At 50.0% G+C, this 17,760-nt stretch overlaps 1 protein-coding gene across 2 annotated transcripts in view; it reads right to left on the bottom strand.

Annotated features, from left to right (window-relative positions):
* Positions 1 to 1,021: 1,021 nt before the first annotated feature.
* The window catches only part of ATL1 (atlastin GTPase 1), a 39,857-nt gene continuing 23,118 nt past the window's right edge, over positions 1,022 to 17,760 (bottom strand). Inside the window, exons 7-14 of one of the 2 annotated variants that reach the window (XM_068149126.1) lie at positions 15,021 to 15,113; positions 13,568 to 13,706; positions 10,980 to 11,107; positions 10,301 to 10,357; positions 8,805 to 8,876; positions 7,053 to 7,484; positions 4,501 to 4,515; positions 1,022 to 1,827 (exon numbers count right to left, since the gene is read on the bottom strand). In XM_068149126.1, the coding sequence (XP_068005227.1) occupies positions 1,717 to 1,827; positions 4,501 to 4,515; positions 7,053 to 7,484; positions 8,805 to 8,876; positions 10,301 to 10,357; positions 10,980 to 11,107; positions 13,568 to 13,706; positions 15,021 to 15,113 (1,047 nt within the window). In that variant the 3' untranslated portion in view covers positions 1,022 to 1,716. The remainder of the gene's footprint in view (positions 1,828 to 4,500; positions 4,516 to 7,052; positions 7,485 to 8,804; positions 8,877 to 10,300; positions 10,358 to 10,979; positions 11,108 to 13,567; positions 13,707 to 15,020; positions 15,114 to 17,760) is intronic. The other variant, XM_068149129.1, reaches the window with a different exon arrangement.

A 17,760-nucleotide genomic window follows, 5' to 3' on the forward strand; every position in this document is an offset into this window, starting at 1 on the left:
AGGGATGGGGCCTCCATCACATCTCTGGGCAACCTGTTCTAGTGTCTCCCCACCCTCAGTAGAGAACGTCCTCATAATGTCCAGTCTAAATCTACCCTGCCCCCATTTAAAACTGTTATCCCTTGTACTATCACTACAGGGAGCTGGGGTTGTTCAGCCTGGAGAAGAAAAGGCTCAGGGGAGACCTTTTTGCCACCTACAACTGCTTGGAGGGTGGTTGTAGTCAGGTGGGGGTTAGTGTCTTCTCCCAGGCAACCTGTGACAGAACAAGAGGACATGGTCTCAAGCTGTGCCAGGGGAGGTTTAGGCTGAATGTTAGGAAGAAGCTCTTCATAGAAAGAGTGGCTATTGCAATGGGCTGCCCAGGGAGGTGGTGGAGTTACCATCCCTGGAGGTGTTCAAGAGGGGATTGGATGTGGCACTTGGTGCTGTGGTTTAGGAGTCATGAGATCTGTGGTGACAGGTTGGACTTGATGATCTTTGAGGTTTTTTCCAACCTTGTTGATTCTATGATTCAGGCACTAGAGCAGATTCCCCAGCAGCCTGTGCAGAAGACCCTTCTAAACACTAGAACATAGATCAAATGTTCTTATGACCAACCAAATCTTCTTCACCAAAAGGGTTCTCAAACACTAGGACAGGCTGCCCAAGGAGGTGGTGGAATCCCCATCCCTGGAGGTGCTTAAATGAGGCAGAGGTGTGGTGCTGAGCAACATGGTTTGCCACCAGACTTGGTAGAGTTAGATAATGGTTGAGCTCCATGATCTCAAAGGGTCTTTCAAAACACCTCATTGTGGTGGTGAAGAGCAGTAGTGGTGGTGGTGAATGTACTGTGAAGCCAAGAGTAGTTCTGAGTTTTGGATTCAGTGACCCAGGTGAGTGCAGCAAGGGGATTGGGCCTGTGGTGAGGAGGATGCTCCTGCTACCCCCCAAATAACCACTGACGACTACACCACCAGCTCTGAAGGCCCAAAGGAAACCAAGAATGTACCAAACACAAGAAGGAGATGCTCTCAGTTCCTTAGTCAATAACTTCCTTCTTTTAGGAACCAAACACAAACTTTAATCACTCTGACGCTATAAGAATAGAGCCGTGGGACACACCTTCTATGCTCTATAATGGATCTATATGTACAGAAATACAGTGAGACTTCTCCAGCACATGAACCAGATGATGCTTCCCACACGAGGTGGGTCACAAACCACAGCAGAAGTGCCCTTAACAGGTTTGGAGAAAGCAAGTTAATACATTTTTAATGATGCTTATGTCATTAAATAGTTAAGTGAAGGAAAAAAAAAATGTTGGTTACATGTTATAACAACTCAGTCAAAGGTCTGGAAAATGAGTTGGGTTTTGAGTAAGCAAAGGTCTGGAAGATTTTTTTTAGTTGTGGTATCATGTAATTAGTTGTAAATTTCTGCAGTGACCTCATAACTAATTGAGAAGGGGGAAATAAGGCTTCGTAACTGAGCTGGGCAGGAGGCCATCACAAATTAAAAGCACTTTTGTCGTGGTGGCAGTGCCAATATGTACAAATCAACAACAGAAACCATGCTGAGGTCACCCCCTCAGGCACCGCCTGGGCACCACCAGGCACGGGCTTTGTTCTTCCCTCGCTCGCTCGGGTGGCAGCAGCTTGTGATGGGAGACGAGGACCAGAGCGTTGAGCTGAGGAGGAGGTGTCCAGGCCTCCTCCTCCATGCATCCCAAATCCCTCAGAGCTTCTTCCTGTCGGAGGTCTCGGCAGGCTCAGCTCTCTGTGCTGGGAAGGCGTGGTGGTACAAGTGCCGGTGGGTCGCAGCTGCGCTGTACAGTTTGTACAAAGCCTGGGGAGAGAGGGAGGGAGGGAAGCAGGTCACATCCCAGCCATGCTGCCTGCAGCACCTCTCTGCTTTCAGGCTGCAGCAGCAGCTTCAACCCAGTCACGCCTGGTTTGTTTTGAGCACCAGCTCCTGGCTGTTGTCAAGTCTCCAGCAGGGAGAAGAATAAAGATCAGTAACACTTATTTTTTAAATGTCCCAGCTGTGGGAGGAGTATCCCTGAGCTGTAATAAAGCAAGGGCTGTCTGGAGTCCAAGTAAGGGACTGGGGTTTGTTATCTCTCTAGGTTTTGTAGAATCACAGGATGGGTTGGGTTGGGTTGGGAGGGGCCTTTCGAGGTCATCTAGTCCAAACCCTCTGCAGTCAGCAGGGACATCTGCAACTACAGCAGGTTGCTCAGAGCCCCAAATAACCTGAGCTGGAGTGGTTCCAGGGATGGGGCATCTGCCACCTCTCTGGGCAACCTGGGACAGTATCACCACCCTCAGTGTCAGAAATCTCTTCCTTCTCTCCAGTCTGAATCTCCCTTTTTTAATTTAACCCCATCACCCCTTGTCCTATTACAACATGTCCTGCTCAAAAGTCTGTCCCCAGCTTTCTGATCAGCTCCTTTAAGCACTGAAAGGCTAACAGAAGGTCTGCCTGGAGTCTTCTCTTCCCCAGGCTGCACAACCCCAACTCTCTCAACCTCACACCATTGTTGTGTCTCTCTTGCCATGAGGGCTCCAGAGCTGGCCCCAGCACTGCAGGTGGGTCACAGCAAAGCAGAGCAGAGGGGCAGAATCCCATCCCTCCACCTGTTGCCCACACTGCTGGGGATCACCCCAGGACATGGCTGGCTCTGGGCTGCGAGCACATGGTGCTAACCCATGTCAAGCTTGTCATCCACTAGCACCCCAAAGTCCTTCTCTTCAGGGCTGCTCTTCCACAGAGGTTCAATTTCCACACCCTCAGCATTCTGGGTTACACCAGAAGGCAGATAAACAGCACCACACAGAGGGCTTTGCTCTGCAGTGGTTTATCAGGATTGTTTTTCAGCAGATGACTGCAGATTATTTTCCTTCTCATTTTACCCATTTGTACCTGAGGTTGTATGAAAGAGTGTTTGGGAATTATTTGGGAATGCAGTGGACTGGAGGAGGAAACTTCATGCAGCTTCTCTTGTGTTTTGTCCTTGAAAATTACAGAATCACAGAATGGGTTGGGTTGGAATTGACCTTCAAGATCATCTAGTTCCAACCCCCCCCCGCCATAGGTAGAGACACCTCCCAGCAAACCAGGTTGCTCAAGGCCTCATCCAGCCTGGCCTTGAACACCTCCAGTGAGGGGGCATCCACAACCTCCCTGTGCTGCAGCCTGTTCCAGTATCTCAGCACTGGATAGGTCTCCAAACCCTACATAAGTGACCTTGCAGCATTCTGTGCTATTTTAGGATTATTTTTTTCCATGCCAAACCAGACTCATAGCTCTGAGTTTTACTTCACAGCACTGGTGCAAGACTTCACCAGCAGCAAAGGCCATGGTCTGCCTCTTGCTCTTGCACAAGCCCAGGCAGAGCCCATGGACCCAGGGGTCACCAAAGCTGCTAGCTGTTCAGCTTTTGTGGCATAGTGAAAAACCAAAGTGGCCATGCTGGGCTGGCTGCTGGGGGAATGTTGCTTTTTCACTGCTTTTGGGATTTTTTAGATGAGAGAGCTTCCCTGGCTTGCTTTTAAGAGGAACTCATCACTTAACTCAGTGACTGACACATGAAGCTGTCAGGCTTTGGTGACACAATGAAAGCTGGAGTTGTCTTTTGTCACAGACTGATGTGGCACCTGGCTACAGTGCTGGGTTAAGGTACACAAGAGTAGCAAGAATGTTCTTTTTTTGTTTAATGAGCTGCTGCTGAGACCTGCTGATGCTTGCCCACCCAGGTTTCCCTGCAGGGCTGCACTACCAGCTTCCCTTGGAGCCGTTTCCTCTCCCAAGCAGGGTGAGAGGGGCAGCAGAATGGTAGGGGCTGAAAGGAATCTCCAGAGATCCAGTACTGGGCATTCTGCCCCACTTAGGCACATTTTATCTCCCCAGCCTCTCTCAGGCTCTGCCTTTGGCTTTCTCAATCCAGGATGGGCTGGGTTTGGCCTGCAACACACCCCCTGGCACTTCCAGCAGCACAGAGAAGCCTGGCCAAGGCTGGTGGCTGCTGGGTCAGAAGCCTTGTCTATGATGCCTGCAAGGTTAAAGGTTGGACTCAATAATCTTAAAGGTCTTTTCCAACCTAAATGATTCCATAATTCCATGACACCTCCACATCTGGTGCTACAAAACAAGCTGCTGCTTCAGCTGGACCTTTCAACACAGCAGGAATATCCCCAAACAACTGAAGGGAGAGAGATGAAAAATCCCAGTTTAGCAAACACCCTCCCCACCCAAATCTCTCCCCTACTTGGCTTCCAGCACCTCCTGGAGCACTATGCCCACCTTTAACCCCTTTCTTCCAGGATCACAGGGATCAACCAGAGCCCAGCTGCTGGTCTGTGTCCTGGTGCAGGGCCAGGCTGATGCAGAATCTCTATCAGCCCCATGTCCTCTGCAAGCCCAAAGGTGGCTGAAACATGCACCTGGGCCTGAGATGCTTTTCCCCAGGAGGCCGTAGGGGCTGCCTGCCATCGCATGCAGAGAAGAAGAGACACTTACCTCATTTGTGCTTCCCTGGGGAGAGGCATTGAGGAGAAAAAAGGGGAGAAAGAAAGAAAAAAGCATCTCTGTGTATCAGGCACATCCATGGGAGCACATGGGGCTCACACCGCTGGCCACAGCCACTCGGTGCCACCACGTTCCATGGGGGGCTTGCTCTGCAAGGGTGCCCCTCTTGTAGGGCACCTCATGGTTTGATCCAACCCAGCAGCTGATCCCACCACCACGGGGCACTGAGAGCTCAGAGTTGGAACCCACCCAGGGCACTCAGACACCAGCCCTGTGTATCTCAGAGGGCAGAGTCATGCTGATGCCTGCAGCAGGGCTGCTGGGACACAGTCAGACTGGGACAGACCCTTCTGGGGAGACCTTTCCTCGCAGTTGGAATGCCATGCTTGCACAGCCCATGGGGGCCAGCCAGCAGCTGCAGGCACTTTAACCTCTTTATTATTCCCCAGCTGTGCGAGTTGCAAGTGGACAACATCTCTGGCTGCATCCTGGTCTTGCTTAAACCATCCCCTACATTGGTTCTGCAGAGGGATGGGCAAATGGGCTTAAAGACTGCAGCATGGCCCCAGGGCCCCTGGGAAGTGTCCCCAGGCAGGGTACTGTGAGGTTCATGGTAGATGCTGAGGATGGGGCAGCCAGGATGAAGTCATCTGGGACACAGGAAATGGGCTGCCTCTCAGAGGTACCGTCCAACTCATTTTGAAGGCTTCCACCTTATTTTCATTGATTCACAGGGATCTTCAGAGACACCTCCCACTAGACCAGGTTGCTCAAGGCCCCATCCAATCTGACATCTCCAGGCAGAGGCATCCACGACCTCCCTGGGCAGCCTGTTCCAGTGCCTCACAGTGATTTTGAAGGCATGCACTTTATTTTAAAGGTTTTCCCCTCATTTTAAAAGGCAGCTCAGCTGAGCAATACCAGTACCCAGGTCTGGAATGAAGGAACTGAGTAAGAAAGGCTTCAATATTTCCTCCCAAAGGAGGATGTTTGGCTCTGGCTGCAGCTGTCTGCACATGCAGATATGCTCACTCTCCATCAAAACCTGGCTGCTGAATAAAAAGACAGGAAGAAGCAGGTAAAATTGTGGAGAACATCCTGTTCTGCCTTGAACACCACCAAAATAAGACCCACAGCTGCACTGGTGGCTTCTGAGGGCTGAGCAAACCGTGAGCTCTGCCCTGGGAAGAGCAAGAGGCCAGCAACGCTCTTTAGATGCTATCTGGACACATGGGCCCATGTTTGGGTGGGCTGCTCTCTGAATAGAATAGAATAAACCAGGTTGGAAGAGACCTTCAAGATCATCATCCAACCCACCTAAAAAACTAACCTATGGCACCAAGCACCCCATCAAGTCTCCTCCTGAACACCTTCAATGATGGTGACTCCACCACCTCCCCGGGCAGCCCATTCCAATGGGCAATCACTCTCTCTGTATAGAACTTCTTCCTAACATCCAACCTAAACCTCCCCTGGTGCAGCCTGAGACTGTGTCCTCTTGTTCTGGTACTGGGTGCCTGGGAGAAGAGACCATCATCAGCCTGTCTACAACCTCCCTTCAGATAGTTGTAGAGAGCAATAAGGTCACCCCTGAGCCTCCTCTTCTCCAGGCTAAGCAACCCCAGCTCCCTCAGCCTCTCCTCATAGGGCTTGTGTTCCAAACCCCTCATCAACTTTGTTGCCCTTCTCTGGACTCGTTCCAGCAAGTCAACATCCTTCCTAAACTGAGGGGCCCAGAAGTGGATCAGCAGGAGCCTGCAGGGTCCAGGCTTCCCCAGGAGCTCTGGAAGCTCTGCAGTGGAGCGAGGAACGGGCTGTGAGATGACCCTGCTAGGGTGGATGAGTGCTGCCATGAGGGCTGTTTGGAGAGTGGGCAAAGCAAAAGGGTGATGATTTCCTCAATCTGATCATTTTTAAGGTTCTTAGGGGTGTTCTGGGAGCCAAAGAAGACTTTCCAATGTTATTTGGAGAAGAAACAAAAAAAAGACACTGAGAAAGATCAGGTGAGACCAACTGAGCCAGAACAACTGTGGCAGAGCCTACCCAAACCTGCCTTGAATACCGTCAGGGAGGGGGCATACACAACCTCCCTGGGCAACCTGTTCCAGTGTCTCAGCCCAATGGGATCTCCCCAGCTGGAGCATCTAACAACCCCAAAACACAAACCCCATTTCAGAAGGGGAGGAAAAGCCCTAAGAAACTCAAGGCTTAAGAACTTGGTGGGTTTGGGTTGAAAACCAAAGGTCTTTATCCTACCTGGACCCACAAGGCTGCAGCTACTTGGTCGACAACCCCAAACACAAAACCCGTTTCAAAAAGGAGAGGAAAAGCTCCAAGAAACTCAGGGTTTAAGAACTTGGTGGGGGTGGTTGGGTCGGTTTGAAACCAAAAGCTCTTTATCCTACCTGGTCCCACAGGCTTGTGGCCACTTGGTCTACAACCCCAAACACAAAACCCATTTCCAAGGGGAGAAAAAGCCCCAAGAAACTCGGGAGTTAAGAACTTGTCAGGGTCGGGTTGAAATCGAAAGCTCTTTATCCTACCTGGTCCCACAAGGCTGCGGCCACTTGGTCTATAACTGCGCCCAGTTCTCTGTACTCCCCAGAGTATCTGATATATGCCCAGGTACAGAGTGTGATAAGTGTCAAGCCCATGATCATGTTGCACAGACTGGCTATGATGTCCAAGCCAATGAAGCCTGTGACTCCAGCTATCACGTAAGTGATGAAGATGACCACGAAGAGGGTGGCGGGGGTGCGGGCGGCGTGGAAGATGTTCTTGCTGTCGTTGTGCTTGATGTACTGGATGTAGAGCTCATCGATCTCGCTCTCCAGCTGCTGCAGGTAGCGGCGGCTGAACTCCTCCCCACCCATCTTCTTCACCCCGCGGAACAGCTTCACGGCCTCCTCCTTCAGCTCTGCGTGCTTGGTCTGGAGGTCACTTGGTGCGAGGAAGGGCTTGTCCCCACCGCAGACCTGCGTGGAAAACACGGTCCCATCAGTGTGGAAAGCTCAGCGCCCACAGCTCCTGTGCGCTGCTGGGCAGAACACTGGAGCTGGGCCTCTGCTGGCTCCTGCTTGGCATGGACCACTAGATCCTGCAGGAATCGTAGAATGGCTAAGGTTGGAAGGGACCTTTGAGATCACCTACTCCAACCTGCCTGACATGGGCAGGGGCACACAACTAGACCAGGCTGCTCAAGGCCTCATGCAACCTGCCCTTGAACAGCTCCAGGGAGGGGGCATCCACAACCTCCCTGGGCAGCCCATTTCAGAGTCCCACCACCCTCTTACTGAAGAACTTCTTGCTGAGATCTAGTCTAGACCTACTCTCCCTCAGCTTAAAACCATTCTCCCTTGACATGAAAAGCACCTCTTCAGCCTTCCTGTAGGCTCCCTTCAGGTTCTGGAAGGCAGATACAAGGTCCCCCCTGGAGTCATCCCTTCTCTAAGCTGCAGGAAGACCTCCACCACTGTGCTGTCTGTGGACAGCTCTGCAGAAGCTGGGTCCCACAGCTCATCTGCTCAGTTCACCCACAGCTCAGGCAACACTGATGGCTGAGCTGCACTGATGGCAGGACCCTGAATCCCAGCATTGTCCAGTGCTGGAAGCTCCACAGCATCTTCCTTCTGCTCCAGAGCATGAACACATTAGTTTGAAGGCCCAGAGTCATCCATAGGTGGCTTGGCCATGGAGCTCCACACCCCTTTCCTGTCAATGGGCAGCAATCTCCCATGCTGATGAGGAAAGTCAGGGTTTGGAAGTGCTGGAGATAGGCTGGGGCCTGAGCTTCAACATCAAACATCACAACCACCCCCTCAGCAGAACTGAGAGGGCAGGGCATGGGTGAAGCCCAATGCTAATCCCCTAATGAGCACCAGCCACAGCACAGGGTGCAGGCCATGCAATCCTGCCAGCCCACGACACCCCATTTTTGGGTTGCATCTGCCCATGCTACGGAACACTGGGAAGAAGAGGCAAGTTCAGCAGAGGTCACATAGTCTGCAAAATGCTGCCATCATATGAAACAAATGACTATTTGTCGGTCACTACACTGTCCTGGCAGGATACTCTGCCCAGGCATTGCTCTTCAGCCTCCATGAAAGTCCTCTTTCCACCAGGAACATAGACGAGACTCCCTCTTTGGGTTCCTGAGCATGGAGTACACTAACCAGTCCTGGCCAAGTACAAGCAGGATGTTTCCTACCAGGAACCCAAGCAAGAAGGTTTCTCCATGAGGAGAGGAAACCCAGGAGCCATGAGATCTGCAAAACAATGTGCTCAGCACCACCTACCTCCTCCATTCTTTTGCTGTAGGTGTCTTTGGCAGTGGCAACTGCTGCTAAATTGTTGGCTTCTGCTGTGGCCTGCAAGAAGGGCAAAAGTTGAGCTACAGAAATACAGCTACTGCATGTGTAAACAGGGTCAGGACATGTTCCAAACTCCCACCATGGCACAGGGGTTGAAACAAGATGATCTTTAAGGTCCCTTCCAACCCAAACTGTTCTGTGATTCTGTGCTGTGCATGGTGCATGCCTCCAGAAGTAACCAGCTCCCTCGACTTAGCTAAATGTCCTCTCCCCGGCTTCTGACCAACACCAAATAAGATCATCCTATAATTACACATCTAGTCTCCTCAGCATCCCCAAGGCAAAAGCCTCCATGAAGAGAGGATTCCTGTCCTCCAAGCCAGAGCAATAAGAACTTTGGCTTGGGTTGTGGGAAACATCAAGAAAAGAGATAAAAGGCTCGGCCATGTGTAAACAGCTCCAGCTGCAGCCTCCTGCAGAGTAGAGATACAGCCCAGCAGCCACTGCCCACGTGTGGGAGCTGTGTCACCTCTCTGTGTGGCCCCACCACAGCCACAGACCATGCTGCAGCCCCACCACAGCCAAAGACAATGGTGTTCACATGCCAGGGAACACTTTCAACTCAGCTGTGTGCAGAGAGTCACCACTGAGCAGCTGAGGTGCACCAGTGGTGCTCCCTCGGTTGTTATAGCAGACTCAGGACTCCCAAACAGAATCACAGAATTGTTTGGGTTGGGAAAGACCCTTAAGACCATCAAGTCCAACCATTATCTACCTCTACCAAGCTGGTGATAAACCATATCCCTCTGCAGCTTTTAAACACCTCGAGGCATGGGGATTCAACCACCTCCCTGGGCAGCCTGTTCCAGTGTTTGAGATCCCGTTCAATTACGAAGTTTCTTCTAATGTCCAACCTGAACCTCCCATGGTGACACTTGAGGCCATTTCCTCTCATTCTATCATGTTACTTGGGAGAAGAGACCAACCTCCACCTGCCTGCAACCTCCTTTCAGGGAGTTGTAGAGAGCAATAAGGTCTCCCCCTCAGCCTCTTCTCCAGGCTGAACACCCCCAGTTCCCTCAGCTGCTCCTCACCAGACCTGTTCTCCAGACCATTCGCCAGCTTCCCTGCCCTTCTCAGTGTCCTTGTTGGAGTGAGGAGCTCAAAACTGAACCCCGTATTCAAGGTGTGGCCTCACCAGTGCTGAGTATAGGAGGACAATCTCTGCCCTGGCCCTGCTGGTCACACCATTGCTGTTCCAAGCCAGGATGTTGTTTGGCCTTCTTGGCCACATGCTGGCTCATCTTCAGCAGCCACCACCCCAAGATCCAGAAGGGCTGTTTCTTGGGTTGTTACACTAAGGGCTAGATATGCAATCTCAGAAGACCAAACATGCTGCACTAACTGGACACCTCAGACAGTTAATTGAAAATCAATGGCAATTACAGCATATGAATGCCCACCAGCTCACCCTCACATACCTGCAGCATCGACTTTGGGTGTGGCAGCTCTTCCCCTTGGTAGATCTTTATGTATGCCTGCAAAACAGAGCATGAGGAATGAGATCACACCCAGTGCGGCACACAACACACAAACAGCCCCTCCCAGTTCCAGACTCAGCTTTAACAGGATGCTAAAAGCACAGAAGAGAAGGATGCTCCTGGCACAAGATGGCTTCACTGTCAAAAATTGCTCCAGAACATGGCTTGAGCTTGACTCCTTGGGTGGCTTGGGTCAGTCACCAGTCTCTCACTCCACCACTTGCACTAAGTATCCCTACCCTCAGCTTTGCACCTACCTTTGTGAAGGAGAAGAAGCCAGAGTCAGGTAGCCCTGGAGAGTAGGTGGTGAGACTTACTCACTGATGTCTCATATGAAAATCTCCCAGTTGTCATGACAACAAAAGAAGCTTTTTCCAAAAGCAATGGGAATATGGCCCTCAGCCTACCTCCTCCTGATCCTCACTTCTCCAGGGAGGGGGGAACAGCCCTGCCCACTTCTTGTGCTTACTGCATGGCCAGATACATGATGTCAGGTACAGCCATGGGAGCCAGGACTCTTAGCTAGACCAAGAGCATCTCCTCCACTGCTCTGCAGGGGAGCAGCAGAAGTGCAATGTGCCACAGATTAATGAGCCAAATCTCTTAAATGAGCCAATACCTTAAAATACTCCACAAGGCCTCGACAAGTGATGTGGTTTCCATTGATCTCCTTCACATCCAGGCTCTCAGGACTAAGAAGCCAAGGAATCAAAACCTTCAAGTTCTTGATGAACTCATCGTCTATTTCTGGAAACAAAACCCAAGGACATCAGCAGCAGCCCAAGGTCTGAGATGTACTTCAGGTGAAATGAGAGCAGGAGACTCGAGCCAGGATACAAACTCCACCACCCTGTGATGTGGACACTCAGAGATGATCGTGGCCCCAAGTTCTTACTTGACCCACAGACTAAGTATTTAGCTGACCACAAATCCCCAAACTGGCTTCAAAAATCCTTGCCCAAACAGAAATGCATGGGAAGAAAGCCAGAGAGCATCACCTGCATGCTCAGACAAACACTTTTGGCAAATCATGACCTTCAGGACAGGGCATGGACACTTTCTGTGCCTTCCCTTTGCTCTGCTCCATGGCATCCACAGTGGAAATCTTCTGCCAGGGCTTAGGCTCTCCTGCTCTCATCTCTTGAGCCAGTAGGTGAGATCTTCTGTCCCAAGTTCTTGGTCCTCTATGAACCTACATGTGAAAATCTCATTGCAAAGTATTTTAAAGCTTTTGCAGGTACTTGTACAGGTACACAAAGGACTCCTGTGAGTGACCTGAGGGGAGACCTTCTTGCTTTCTACAGCTACAGGAGAGCAGATTGGAAGAAAGCAGGGGTTGGTCTCTTCTCCCGAAGAACAAATCACAGGACATGGCCTCAAGCTGTGTCAGAGGAGGTTTAGGTTGGATATTAGGAAAAATTTCTTCTCCAAAAGGGTTGTCAAGGCCTGGAACAGTCAGCCCAAGTCAGTGGTGGAGTCTCCATTCCTGGAGGGATTTCAAAGCTGTGTAGATGTGGTGCTGAGGGCCATGGTTTAGTGATGAACCTGGCAGTGCTGGGTTAATGGTTGGACTTGATGATCTTAAAGGTCTCTTCCAGCCAAAACAATTCTGTGATTCCACAGGGGTATGTATACATTGTACCATCAGATACCAGTAGTAAGGGCAATCTCTGCTCCTACCAGCCTGTCCCCTTTGCCAAAGCACAGAGGTGGCACAGGGCATTGCTTTAGGCCTCCATGGGTTGCTTGTGTTGCTTCAACAGAGGCAGACTCATCTCCTAGCACTCATTCTTATGACTTCATGGTGTCTGACATCCATATACTGCCACTTTAATTAAACTGTACAAAGGTGGAGACAGAAAAAAACCCAATGCAACAGCCAGGCATCTGGAAACTAAGGAGAGGGGAAAGGTGTCATAGAATCACGAAATGGTTTGGGTTCAAAGGGACCTTAATGACCATCTAGTTCCAAGCCCCCTGCCATGGGCAGGGATACCTCCTACTAGACCAGGTTGTTCAAGGCCCCATCCAACCTGTCTTTGAACAGGTTAGAGAGACACATTTCTTCCCTATATGTCTTCCCCCAGAGCATAACAACTTGCATTCATCTCTGAGGGAAGGAGAAAAGTAGTGTCAAGAATCCTTGGCGACAACTCCGTGGCAGTTCTGCACACACCGCTTGTTCACTATGACTGAAATGAAGGGGGGGAACCAACAGGACTCAGCACAGTTTCCACCCTCCTGCCTCATTGTCCTGCTTGCTGCTTAGCATGGGGTTTGCCAGAAGAACAAGTCTGATCATCAGCCAGGAAAAACTAGGGAAAAAGAAACTTCTTTCTGTCTGCTGACTTATTTTAAGTGAGTAATGGGTCACTTTCGCTGCTGCTAAGCTTGAGCGGTGATGTTGGTAAGCAGCTGGTTCACAACTACAATAATCCACAGCATGTGGCTCCTTTCAGGGTGGAGAATCTCATCAGGCTTTTTTTCCTTCCTCTTGTTGTTTTTTCTTTAACCTCTTGAACTAAATCTGCCCTGTAGGGAAACCACTGATCAGATAAAGCAGCAGGAAGATTAAATATTCCTTGGAAAGCCTTTCAAAGTGAAACAAAGATCCCTTGAGAGCAGGTGTAAAGGGCCTTCCACCCTCCACAAGCACCAGCCTGCTCTGCAGCACCCAGTGTGCACTGGGTTGCATCTGTGTTGAAATCCGAGGCACAGCAATTAATTGCAGGCTTAACCCCACATCCATGAACTTCCTGTCTCAGCTGGGCCCTTCCCTGGTTGCCTCTCAGCCATCTGCCCTCACATTGATTATTGCCAGCAACTCCAAGCCCTTCTTTGGCCTCCCACACCTTTTAGGCCTCCACTTCTGTTGTAAGTTAAAAGCATCTGACAATGAACTTGGTCTAGTCACAGATGTCCCTGCTGACTGCAGGGTAGTTGGACTAGATGGGCTTTAAAGGTCCTTTCCAACTCAAACCATTCCATAATTCTATGATTCTGTGGCTCTGTGGCTCTATGAACAGGCAGCTGCTGGACTCAGAAGAATGAGCTGAACACGTGTACATGGTTGGGAGGAGAATACAACTCCTCTCCCATGAAGTTTTTTCATGGAACACAACTTCTAGAGGTTTCAGGAACCAGTGGGACAGTCTGCCAGGGCTTCAAAGGCATGCACTTAAAAACCAGACCCCTTTGCCTTCATACCTTTCAGCTTTCCATCAAAATTAGGGTTGGTGGCAACTTTGAGGCCCGGGTGAGGCAAGAGGAAGCAGGAGATCTTGGTGAAGCAGGAATGGATGTGCTTTCTGACGTTCTGCAGCTCTTCATGCTGATTTCCTGAGACCTGCAAGAGACCAGTTTGGGGTCAGGGGTTTCCATTCTGATGGGCACATGGTTAATAGAGGCAGGAGCACAGGAAACTCCATGCTGTGGCTGCTTACAGCTTAAAGCAAGATAGGAGGACATCCCACAGGGGTCTGCTGCATGAGGGCAAAGACAAGGCTCTTCCAGCAGCCCAGGCACTTGCACATCTGACCACACACCCTGGGGCATGTTATTATCTTTTGGAAAATGTGCATGTCCATGTATGACTGGAATACAAAAACATCTGGGATTTCCCACTAGGGCCTTTCTTGTCTCACATTTAATGAGGTCTCTCCACTACCAAATCATCCATGCATTTCCTGATTAATCCCAGAGCCCATCAGTTTTACTGTACAACCACCTATTACTAAAACATCATTCCTGGTCTCTAGGGAATCTGCTGACTCTCATCTGTGATGCCTCTCTCAGCTGGTATCAGCAGGAGAGCACCAGAGAACACCCACTGCTGCCAGTGCTCTGCACCCTAATCCCTGCTTCCTGCCTAGGATTGTGCCCAGTATGTGCCCTGGTGGCAAAAAAGGCCACTGGTCTCCTAAGGGGCATTAAGAAGAGTGCGGCCAGCAGGTTCTTGTCCCTCTCTACTCTGCCTGAGTCAGGTCATATCTGGAGTACTGGGTCCAGTTCTGGGCTCCCCAGTTCAAGAGAGAATTACTGGAGAGAGTCCAGTGGAGGCTACAAAGATGCTGAGGGGCCTGGAGCATCTCTGTGAGGAGGAAAGGCTGAGAGACCTGGGGTTGTTGAACCTGGAGAAGAGCAACCTGAGAGGGGATCTGATCAATGATCAGCAAGAGCTAAAGGTGGGGGGCAAGAGACAGGACAAGGGGCAACAGGCACAAACTGGAACCCAGGATGTTCCTTCTGAACAGGAGGAGAAACATTTTTTGTTGTGAGGGTGCTGGAGCCCTGAACAGGTTTCCTAGAGAGGTTGTGGAGTCTCTTTCTATGATAAGATTCCAAACCTGCCTGGACATTGTGATCCTGGGAAATCTGTGGTGGGTGACTCTGCTTTAGCAGGGGAATTGGACTGGAGGATCTCCAGAGGTCCCTTCCAATCCCCACCAGTCTGGGATTCTGTGGTTATGCTCTTCAGAACCATGTGTCCCCTAGATAAAGGTCTCACCCTCATACTCTGTGAAGTCCCTATCTATGCAGGTGATGGCAGTGCGTCATCCTTAAATCACAAGCAAGATCTGTCTCTTCACTGTCCATCCCCCATGAGTGTACCCCAGGCTACCACTGCTCATGAAATGAAGCCAGGGCAGAGAGAACACACCTTGAGCCGCTTCTCCAGAAACTTAGCACCACCATCAGATCCATAGGAAAATTCGTATGGGAAGCTCCAGTCACGAACAAGGAATATAAGGGACTAGAAAAGAGAGAGAGAAACACAATGAGGTCAGTGCCACACAGCACCCAGAGAGTCAACATTACCAGCTGCTCCAGAGCCAGCTTGAAGAAACTCATCCTGCAAGGGCTCTGCTGTTTTCTGTTAACTGTGGACTGGCTGCATGAAATGCTTAACTCTGCTGTGTATTACCAAAAGGGGGTTCACAAGGATTGCAGGGCCCCGCTCCCTGCACCAACACTTCCACTAGACTAGAGGGCTACAGGAGAGCTGGGGAGGGACTTTTCACGACAGCATGTAGTGATAGGATGAGAGGGAATGGACTGAAGTGGTAGGAAGGCACACTTAGACTGAAGACTAGGAAGAAACTCTTTACAGTGAGGGTGATGAGACACTGGAACAAGTTGCCCAGGGAGGTTGCAGATACTCCCTCCCCATAGGTGTTCAAGGCCAGGGTGGATAAGGCCTTGAGCAACCTGGGATAGTGGAAGATACCCATGCCTATGGCAGGGGGGTTGGAACTAGATGATCTTAAAGGCTCCTTCCAAACCCAAACCATTCTCTGATTCATGTCATGACAAGATGTGGCCATGAGTCTGCCCAGCTCCAGCAGCATCTCATACATTTACTGGTGGAAAAACTTCCCTGTGTAAGGCCACCCCACCATGGTGCTGAGACCACACAGACTCACTGCTGGCTGTGTCCTACAAAGATAGGAGGTGGAACAAACACCAGACTGGGCAGCAGTTTGATTCCCTATCTTGGAGAATTATGGAATCACAGAATCATGGGATCATTTAGGTTGGAAAAGACCTTCAAGATCATCAAGTCCAAACATTAATGCTACTTTACCAAGTCCACCACTAAGCCTATATAAAGTATACATTTTATCCATATGAAAGTTCCCAGGAGGTGTATTTGCTGACCAGGACAAGTTCTGCACCTGAACATAAAGTCTGCAAACATCACAAAGGTGAGTGTGCAAAGCTATGGTAGATAGACTCATGGAATCAGTTTGGTTGGAAAGGACCTTTCAGATCATTGAGTCCAACCATTAACCCAGCACTGCCAGATCACCACTAAACCACATCCCTCAGCACCTCATCTACTAGCATTGACCATTTAAACTGCAACACAAGGAAGAGACTTTTTGTTAAGCAGGACAAAAGCTCCTTAATTCCAGCCACATTTAGCTCAATCCTATGGGAATTTTACAGGCTCATTTTTTCAGCCTTTTTCACTGGGCAGCCTTCCAGGCAGACTTTTAATGAGAAGCAGATGCAGGATAATGAAGGTGAATAAGAAATCACAGTCTTTTGTAATCTGTATTGAGGCATTTAAAGCTCCCATGCAATAAGTAAATAAATACCAAGACAGTCAACTTGGAGCCTTTAAAAGAAAAAAACCACAATGTCCTCAGAAGAAATCCTGTCTCCAGGGTCTCATATGTGCAAGGGATCTGCCTCCTGGGTAACAAATACATGATTTGGAGGGGAAACCCTGAATGCTGAAACTCAGGAGGGGCTGGCAGTAGTGTCAAGGTTCCTCTCATCCACATCAATAAGCAGGTCAGCAAGTGGAATCCATTTCATTGGAATTTCCCTACAAATTGGCTCTGTTTAGAATAAAGATTTAGTGGTGGGAGGAAAAATATTTCCCCTCTATTTCTTGTCCATAAAACATCAGGAAAGGTTAAAAGACGAGAAGGAACAATTTGTTGGCCAGTCCAAACTGCTCCATAAGCCACAAGAACTGCACCCAGTTAGCTGCTTCAGGACATGCTGTTCTTGCTACATCCCCGAGCTGCTTAGGAGCCATGCCCGTGCTTAGGACTTTTCCACAAACACATGATGACTCTGGAATGATTTTCTTGTTTCTTACGCAAAGTTGCTCTGGATGAGGCCTCAAAGCCACCCTCAGCTCCTCCAACCTTTGTGCCTCTGCAAAGGCTTTTACGGCCAGGCTGTGGGGAGGGCTTAAGGGGCAGCACAGAAGGTCATGCTTCAGTGCAAGTGTGAGGACACAGCATGGAAAGCAATGAAGGGAAATGTTAATTTTCCACCACCAGGCACTACTTCCCTTCCAGCAGGGTCAATGCAAGTGCCTCACTATCAACACTTTCTGTGCTCTCCCTGCTTGGCAACAGATTCCTACAGAAGCTGTTTTCCAAAGCCTCCCTTACAGATTCACAGAATCTTACAACCACAGAATCATTTTGGTTGGAAAAGACCTTTAAGATCATCCAGTCCAACCATTATCTAACTCTACCAAGTTTGGGGCAAACCCATTCCCTCAGCACCACATCTGTGCAGCTTTTAAACAGCTCCAGGGATGGAGATTCAACCACCTCCCTGGGCAGCCTGTTCCAGTGTTTGAGAACCTTTTCAGTGAAGAAGTTTCAGCTAATGTCCAACCTAAAGCTCCCCTGGTGCAACTTGAGGCCATTTCAAGTTCAAGAGGTACAGCTTGTTTGACTTACAGGCCTGCAAGCTCAAGAACTCAAGCTGTAGACTCTCTTCTGCCCTGAGAGCAGTATAAAGCCTGCAGCTACCAGACAAGGCCCTGCACCTCTCCTGAGCTGTCCTCACCATCACATTGCCCCTACATTAAGAGCATGCTCCTAATTCTGGTCTGATTTGCCCAGTCTCAGCTGCAGACACTGAGCTGA

Source organism: Melanerpes formicivorus, unplaced genomic scaffold, assembly GCF_026170545.1.
Source record: "Melanerpes formicivorus ecotype bairdi unplaced genomic scaffold, bMelFor1.0.p_v2 SCAF_17, whole genome shotgun sequence".
NCBI lineage: Eukaryota > Metazoa > Chordata > Aves > Piciformes > Picidae > Melanerpes > Melanerpes formicivorus.